At 34.2% G+C, this 9,340-nt stretch overlaps 1 protein-coding gene across 1 annotated transcript in view; it reads left to right on the top strand.

Moving 5' to 3' along the window:
- Positions 1 to 1,207: 1,207 nt before the first annotated feature.
- EPC1 (enhancer of polycomb 1) overlaps positions 1,208 to 9,340 on the top strand; it is an 86,222-nt gene continuing 78,089 nt past the window's right edge. Inside the window, exon 1 of the mRNA XM_019731488.2 lies at positions 1,208 to 1,516. Coding sequence (XP_019587047.1) covers positions 1,514 to 1,516 — 3 coding nt within the window. The 5' untranslated portion in view covers positions 1,208 to 1,513. The remainder of the gene's footprint in view (positions 1,517 to 9,340) is intronic.

Below are 9,340 nucleotides of genomic sequence, written 5' to 3'. Positions count from 1 at the left end.
TTCTTCATCCAATTCCTTTAAACCCTATTCTATCCTTGGCTCATTAGAAATTTATCTGGCAAAGAATTTTGCACTGAATGTGTTCAACTAAAATGTATATGCAGTATTTGACACATTATGATATGTGCTGTCTTTTGTGACTTCACATTTGCAATCAGTCATAGTGTAGCATTCGTTTGACATTATTATTTTTTAAATTTTAGACTTCATTTTTATTTAAAAGCTCAGTTGCAACCACCAAATACCTGACTCAGCTCACAACTAGAGACAGAGCATCAAATTTCCCAGCCCACTTAATTTGAAAGCCTGCCAAGATAGGTGAAAGACCTTATAAATATGTAAAGCAGGAAGTTCAAATTACAGTCAAGTAAATCTTTAGTGATTGATGTTCTTTTCAAAACAATTAAAAAAAAACTAATAAAAAGCAGCACATTTCTAAGACCCCCTTACCAAACGAGTCACCCGAGTTCAGACTGGACAATGTACTTTTAGTACTGTATTTATTTTGGATTTTTACCACTTCCTGGAGGCCAGGACGAGGCACAGTGGGAGGATCCAAAAAAACTCAGTACCACAGCCATTTTGTTTGTAAGGCAGAGTGGTAGAATTCTGTCAGCCAGTGAAGGTTTTTGAAATAGAATTTTTAAGGAGGAAAAAAAAAGTATCCCCATTGTTTAATTTAACCACCAAAGTCATTATTTTATTTTTATTCTTTGCAGGAATGGTAGTTATTATGGCTAACAAATTTTATTTTTTCCAAGGAATTAAAGCTTTCAGAGCTAAAGGAGTCGTGAATTTGTGCAAGGATGACTGGCTTCTTTAGGTACCTTAATCTCGAATCAAAAGTGTTTTGACGAAAATAGTATGCAAATGGCCGTATTCGTATCGAAATTATATACCGACGTTTGTAAAGTAATAAACAATTTGCTTAAGAAAAGCATTAAATTCCGTAAAAACCCACATATAAGAAACAAGAGTGTTCCTTGAGACGTTAAAATGGCATTTTCCTGAGCTAACAGGCAGTCGTGGGTGCTATTGTTTTGCAGTGTCACTTAATAACGAGCTTAGACTTTTGTCATTTGGGTGGCTGTGCTTTTAAAAGCCCAGTGTAAAATGGCACACACACTGCATTTTTTTCCGAGCTGCAGGAGGTGGGGGGGAGCGGGGGATAGTGCAGACTGTAGGGACACTGCCCTCCTAGCCAATCAGAGCACGCCTGCTTGCCATCGCAAAGTTGTTAACCCCAGAGTCTTCTGGCTGCCGCTGTCTCCTCTGCTTTTAATCTTCCGTGGATATTTCTCCGATTTTTCCCAAACGCCCACAGATCCTGGGGGAAGGCACCCCATTCAGCCACCGATCATGGAAGAAAGTGTTACTTTTTATTTACCAAAAATTTTAAAGATGTTTCAAGATCCATATGCTGCCTGGAGGCTGTTGTTTCTAGGGACACAAGTATCCAGCCTATATTGTTACAATTATTTTTCAAGAACTGGCTTCTTCTTTGCCTACACTAATGGTAAGTTTAATATAATTTTAAACATTTATGTCATTAAATCTTTGAACGAGCTACCAGATAAAAAGGATTTTCATTGTGTTTCTTCTAACAAAACCAATCTTTGTATTTTTCTTTAGCGTTGATCTGCACATTCCACCTAATCTTGTCTGGTTAATTTTTACCAAAAGAAAAAAAATAGTTTTTTTTCATTGTTAAAGCTAAATATTTATAATATAAATTATACTTTAATTACTGTGAACTACGGAGGAACTCAGCTATTTCAAGATGGACTTGTTTTGTGCCAGCAATGTTGGTAATGCCAAATATGTGCATATCCTCTTTATAAAAATTATATATTACCTAATTTGTCCAGGACTAAATTATCAGCAGGCAAACTATGGACGTAGTTTTGGATTTTTTTTTTAAGGCCTATTGTGGTTTTCTTGATGGATTACTTGGATACAAACTACAGAAAAGCTGCCCTTGGTATAATGAAGGTGGAGATTGACATAACCCAGTTTATATTAAGTTATGGCTGTTACTAAATAGTGAGTCTTTTATTTGCTGATCAGATCTAAACTTATATTCCATGATATTAATTCTTTAATGCTCTTCATTAGATAATCTTTGCAGATCTACCTTGCTTTTCTCCAAAAAGGTACATTTGGGAGACATTTTGTAATTTTTGGCATTTTTCTAATTTTTTTTCTTTTTGCACACGGTGGGAGATCTTTTTTGTTTTGCATTGATCTGTGTTGGTGGCGCTGTAGTGCTCCTCAACAATTTATGTCAGTTTCACTAAAAGAAAAAAGGAGGAAAAAGAAGAGGTGGGGCAAGATTTGATCTATTATCTTATCCCTTTATTTCCTTAAAGAAAGTTCAATTTAGTCAGAAGAAATTATTCAGTGGTATGATTTAAATGCTTTCTGTGAACTGTGAACTGTGGGTGAGAGCAGACATGTCGTCACAACCAGTCCAGGGAGCATCAGGGGCAAGCATGCAGTTTGCAGTTGTGTTTTATCTGATATGATTATCACTAGATCAGAATTCTTTAATAATAAAGCTGTCGGTTTACCCTCTCCTTCCTTAGTAACATTTTATGTTTTCCGTATATTATAACATTACACATGTTAATGTCTTAACAAAAGGTCTGAGTTTTAGTTCACTAAACATTGTAAAAGTTGAATTTCATTTTGAACCTAGGGATTTCTTAAATAACTATTCTAAGTTTGTCCTGGGAATTTTCTAGTAGTTTGACATATAACAATGCCTATATTATTGTTTATTTTGAAATGATACTTCGGTTGAATTAATGTAATCCTTACTTTAAAAAGATCAAATATTTTTGGAATAAATTTTCTAAGAATATGTATGCAACTGCTTTTAACTTTTAAATATTGGTATCACATATCTGAATGTAGGATAAATCTTTTCCATCTTTGTTCTTATTGAGAGTTATCTGATTAGAGAATATGGGATTTAGGCCCAAAGCCTCACAAGAACAAAAATGTATATTACAATATGACATAGGTTTTACTGGCCTCTGTGGACATTTTAATTGTTTATGAAGATAGTAAGTATATCCTTCATTCAAAAAGAAAGTAGTTGTACCTAAAAACATATTATTTTGACAAATAAAATAAAAACAACTGAAATAATATCCTAGACCACCTTTCCATAGGATTGAATAGATTATTTCTTGAGAGAGTAAAAATTTCTGTGAGTTATTTAGTGTTTTTATTCACATTGAAATATATAAATGCTCATTTGACTAATCATTTAAAATCCTAAAATTCTGAAGTAAAAGAATGTGTGACAATGAGTAGAAATATATTTCTGATTTTTGTGTCCCTATAATTTACCTGTTTAGGATCCTTTCCTTGAACCTCAAAAATAATTATTATGCCTATATTTTGTTTATATTATGCTATAAAAATTTGAAAATATTCAGTGTGACATTTTATCTCTTTGTAAAATTTAAATACCCCCATCAAGGCTAGTTATGACATTATAGATTATTTATAGAATGAAATACTGCAGGTATAAATATATTATCTAACCCTCTGGTCATGATGGAGAGTTTAGTTCTCTAAAGTTGATCTACTGAATAAAATATACTTGCCAATATGTTTATTGCTAAAATATTCTATTATTCAGCTGGTGATATTTTAATTTGTGAAAACGAAGAATGTTTATGTATTTTAGCCCCCCTTTTAAAAACAAACTGATGCTGTGAAGTCCATATGTAGCTATGCAATGCTCTTTGTTCTCCTACATCATTGACTATTACATCATTGATTATGAAGTAACCATTATAGTTAAATCTTTAAAAAATCATCCATAGATATTTATATTAAAGATAGTCTTCTATCTGTGCTCTTACATCACCATGTAAGTAAGGAGGTTCAAGTCTATGAGGCAAAAACAATTCATTATTTTATATTATTCTCCATTTTTAAATCCACCTTGTGCTTCATTTTAGCTCTTGATTGGGGATGTTGAATTTTTTTAATTGACAACATTTTTCTAGGCATTTAGTTCATGAGTTTGGTGTGATTATGATTAGACGTTTTATCATAAACTATGTTTTTATTGTGAAAAAAATCTTTATTTGTTAAATATAGTATATGGAGAATTCAGTTTTCCACTGTAACAGTTGCTAGATCATGAGCAATAAAGAATTGTTTAAAATCCTGAAATGTCATTTTACTCAACAATTACTTATTTCTTTCTTGCACATGATTTTATCAGAGATTCTAGCTAGTAGCAAAATTAACTATATTAAAGTATTATATCATTTTTTTCACCCTGCCCATCCCTCTGATAGAGGGAGGGGTCAATGAGTAGTGAAATGGCCAAAAAACAGGTTGCAGAAAGAAGAAACAAATGATACCAAAGACATGGAGAATCTGTAAATCAAATTCTGAACAATAAATCTCATAAAAATGAACTTGAAATTATGGAGTTTGGTCAATAACAGATATAAACTGAGAATTTTATTAAGACTTAATGCAATGAATCAATAAAATTTCCTAATTTATTAATTTGTATTCATTAATATTGCTAAAGATTGAGGAAATTTTTAGGTTAGCCAAACCTGTTAGGAAAGATGAGGTAACAAAGGGAAGAAACATTTATAGAGATATTAAGATGACCTAACATAAAATGCTGAAAATATTAGCCAGGACCAATCTAACATACCTTGGAATGAACTTTGTTAGAAGAAGGAAAAATAGCTAAAAATTGTGTCCTCTGAAAACCAGGTTCAATACAGACCTAAAATGTGTATGTTTCTAATTCCACCCACTTCTTGCACATATTTACTTCTGCTATTTCTTGCACATATCATTACTTTCCATAAGACTATACACATTCACTACTGTCCTCAGCATGGTTTTGCAAAGGAAGAAAAGGGGAAAATAATAGACAAAGTGGGTGTTTGTGTTATAACTGTTCTTTACTTTTCAAAAATATTCTCAAATAGAGAATCTAAGGGGAAAGTAAAGCAAAGATAATGGCTTCTTTATGAAAAAGATGAAAGAGGTGTACTTTATACTTGATTTGTGCAACATTTATTTTTATTTGGGGGTTTGTTTGCTCTAGATTTTTCTCCTATCTATTATGTGCTATTATGGTAAGATGCTAGGATGCAATATTAAGAAAAAGAGGGAAGGATACCTCATGGAGTTTATAGTCTAATATGGTTGAAAGTTCTAAGGACGGATACTTTAAATCTAAGGTCTTAGATGTGGGAGGGTCTCATTTGGGAATGAAGGCCAAATAAGATCTCTGGAGTAAATTTTGTTTTTAATTTAAATCTGTTTATATAAAATTGAAGGACACTTGTTGTTTAGGTACCAAATATTCACACACTGAGGGTAAAGTAGCCCTCAGTTTCTAGATATGGCCCAAATAGGTGTTACATAAATAGATGGTTACCTAATGCAAATTCCTATTGCAAAGTGAGAAATAGAAATAAAACATTAACTTATTTTCTTGGAAAGAGAGATGGAGAAGATCACTCTGGTAGTAGGACTTTTGGATGTGTCCTTCTGAAGTCCACTTAATGAAAACTTTTTAAAAATGTGGTAGAGCTTCATTTTGAACATTTTGCTCACATTCTCATGAAATAAATGCCAAAGTAAATATAAATTGTGAAATGACGCAGGGAACTAGAATTACTGTGTTAAAGGATTCTATCAGAATTAAAATATTTTTATTTTGAAATATTTTGGAATAACTTTTAATAATATTTATAACAGAAATTTTAGAAATAAAAACAAACACTTTAATTTACAAAGATAATATAATGACACATTTAGCTAATGGTTAATTAGTTAAGCACATCAGATATGGAGCAGGAAAGTAAGACTGCTGTTACATACAGCTGAATTAGAGAAGGAACTATTCATTAAGGATTCTCTATATGTGGTTTAAGAATAAAGTCACAAAATCATTTTGTCTTAGAGCCAATTAATCCATCCTAGCCAGATGTATTATGTCATTTAGTTTGCTTTCACAGTAACACAGAATGCTACTGATAGTGGCATTAAAAAAAAAAAAAGGACACTGATTATTTTAACTAAATTAATAATCAGGAGGCAAGCCAGTTCTAGGTTTGGTTCAATAGCTCAACAGCGTTTTCAAGTTCCTTAGTAGGTTTTGTTTTTTTACATTGCCGTAACGTCAGTGATGTCTTTCCTCACAGTCACAAGATGGTTGCTGCAGCTCCAAGCATCATATTCTGATAGAAAATTTTCCAAAGGGAGAATAGTTTCTCTTATGCATCTTTTTATAAGTGAAGAAATTCTTTCCAGAGGCCAACAGCACACTGTTTCTTACAGCTCATTGGCCAATTTGTGGGACATAGTCATACCAAAACCAGTCACTGAGAAGGAGATTGGAATTACCACGATTGGTTTGGCTAGGAAAGAGCTCTTGGAAGGGTGAACACCTGCTCAGTATCCAGTGCTCAATATGGTTAGCTCTTGTTTGCTTTGTATAAACTTCAACTGCTTTGTATAAACATTCTTGACTAATAAAACATGAATATCTGTTTTCACAGAGACCAAACTGGTCACAGATGCAGCTAATTTAAAAACCAAAACCAAAACAAAAAAAACTAAAACCAGACATTTAATTAGAACTTACTATGTTCATCCTCTAGGCTAAATACCCTTCTTATCTCCTGAAATCCTCACACAAACTTTGGAAATAGGACAATTACCATACCCATTTTATAGATGAGGAAACTGAGGCTTAGAGAGTTTTGGCCCAGCTTGCACAGTAAATGAAAAAGCTCAAGTTTGACGCTAGGAAGTCTGAAATCAGAGCTTGTTTACTTACCTGCTCTTCTCCACTGTTACATTAGATATTCGCAAATTTAGGTTGTATAAATTGATACTTTAAATGTACTATGTGATGTCATTGTTTCAATGAATTCTCTAGTGAATTATTTTATAAATCTAATAATCTTTTCATAAAATGAGTAATTGCCCATGTAATTTGTACATATCTGAATGTTTGTATGTTGAATTTGCTAAGGAAACACTTGTACTGCATCTCATCTCCTCAGGAATATCTCATGAAATTTTTTCAGAAGTTGAATTTTCACAGGGAAAATAATGATTGAAGACTAGAGATTCTGTGAGGCTTTGTTGAAGTGGATAAACTCGTGATTCACATCACTAGGTCCAAATATTGGCTTCTATTTCACAACTTACAAGGTCAATTTTATATACAACATGTTTCGATCTTTACCAACTTTGGGACATATGGAAGTTTTAGACTCTGGGATATTTTGGGGGGATTCAACGTACTCTAGATCAGTGGATCTCAAATGTTAGAATGACACCTACACCCACATGATGCTGGTCATGCTGATGCTGCTGGTCCATGGACCACTCTTGGAGACATTGCTCAATAGAATCAGGTAGTGCTTGCCATGATAAATATTTTGGCTTTGCAATATGCCAAACTTTAAGGGGTGGCATTTAACATTTGGCAAATATATGCATAAATACATATTGCAATATTAAATAGGGTGGTCAGGAACGGCTCAATGAAAAAAGGGAGACTTCAGCTATGACTTGAAGGAGGATTCTTCTTATGTCTCAGGATGAGTATCACATTTGAGATTTATTTGCCAGCAATTTATATATGTATGTACTTTTAACCTTTTAAAAAAATAGCAATCTATAACATAAATTATTCTTCAAAGCAGGTAAAAATAGAATTTAGTCATGCTCAATAGCAAGTTACATCTAAAAACGACTTTTATATTGTGGTATTTTGCTGGGTTTTCTCAAGATTTTATCCCACCAACCACTAAATGCCCCACACTCATTAACAGGACATGGCTTCGATGAGACTGTGAAAGAGAGGCTGCCAATGACCTATATTTAGCTCTGAAACTCTGCCCCAACCCACTGGAAACTCGCCATCCTCCAAGACCAAAGTCAGAACCTCCAGTTGAAAAACACTGTTATGTGCCAACGAGCAAAGAGGACTTTTTCCAAGAGTTTAATTGCTTCACTGCTTTGAAACTTAAGAAATTTTTAGTTCTCAAAGGCCTTTGCTCATTTTTCATTTCAAGTATAAATCCCAAGAAACAGTCTGCCAACATAAATGAGTAAAAAACAATCAGAAAATTCAATCGAGCTATCCTTCCATACCACTAGAGCCCTTGTCCAAGAAATTAGTGTGAAGTACCCAGAACAGGCAAGAGTAGTAAGTTTGGACTGGCATGGTCTAGTATCAAAGAGTCATTTAGTACCTATTTACTGATCATTTAAAATGGCCTAAAACTGCCAGGACTGTGCTGTCCAATACAGTAGTCCCTAGCCACAGGTAGCGATGTAAATTTAAATTTAAATTAATTGAAACTAATAATTCAGTGGCTACACCTGGCTAGTGGCTATCATACTGGACCACAAATTTATACAACATTTTTGTCTTAGTCTGTTCAGGCTGCTATACCAGAATACCACAGACTGGGTGGCTTATAAACAACAGAAATGTATTTCTTACAGTGACGGAGGCTAGGAAGTCCAAGATCAAGGAGCCAGTAGATTTGGCATCTGGTGAAAGTCTACTTCCTGGTCCATAGACAGCCATTTTCTCAATGTGTCCTCACATGGCAGAAAGGGAGAGGGAATTCTCTGGGGTATCTTTTATAAGGGCACTCGTCCCATTCATGAGGGCCATACCTTCATGACCTTATCACCTCCCAAAGGTGCCACCTCCAAATATCATCACGTTGGGGGTTAGGATTTCAATATATGAATTGGGTGGGGAGTGGGTATATAAACATTTAGTCTATAGCACTTTCCATGATTGCAGAAAGTTCTAGTGGACAGCACTGGTCCTTCGCCATGGTCAGCTCACACTGTTGCACCAGTGGTTCTCCACTTCGCCTGTACTTAAGATCGATCCCCCAGAAACTTAAAAATAAAATGCCTGCACCCTATCCCCAGAGAGTCTACTTGGTCTGGGATGGGATCTGAGCATAAGTCTTTTCTAAAACCTGTCCATCAGATTCTAATATGCTGTTGGAGTTAAGAATTGCTAAGTTACACTGTTGAAGTCAGCCACTAAACCTAAAATTTGAGAGATCAGTAGATTTGTATTGCTACTTCCCATTTCAAGCTTTCAAAAGCTACAATTCATCTCCTAGGAAGCGAGGAAAGTTCAAACCAAAATAAAGAAGAACTGAGCTGCCAAACCAAGTTCTATGTGATGAAACATTAAGTTGGCTGCTTAATGAACACCAACTTTAGCTGGAAGAAAACAGCCCAATAGCTGCTCTTAAGTTATAAGTTACTTCATGTCCTCAAGAGAGAGTCT

Source organism: Rhinolophus sinicus, chromosome 1 (genome assembly GCF_057876585.1).
Source record: "Rhinolophus sinicus isolate RSI-liver-muscle chromosome 1, RSI-T2T, whole genome shotgun sequence".
Lineage (NCBI taxonomy): Eukaryota > Metazoa > Chordata > Mammalia > Chiroptera > Rhinolophidae > Rhinolophus > Rhinolophus sinicus.
Note: the sequence above shows the minus strand (reverse complement) of the source record. Positions and strands in the feature narration are given on the sequence as shown.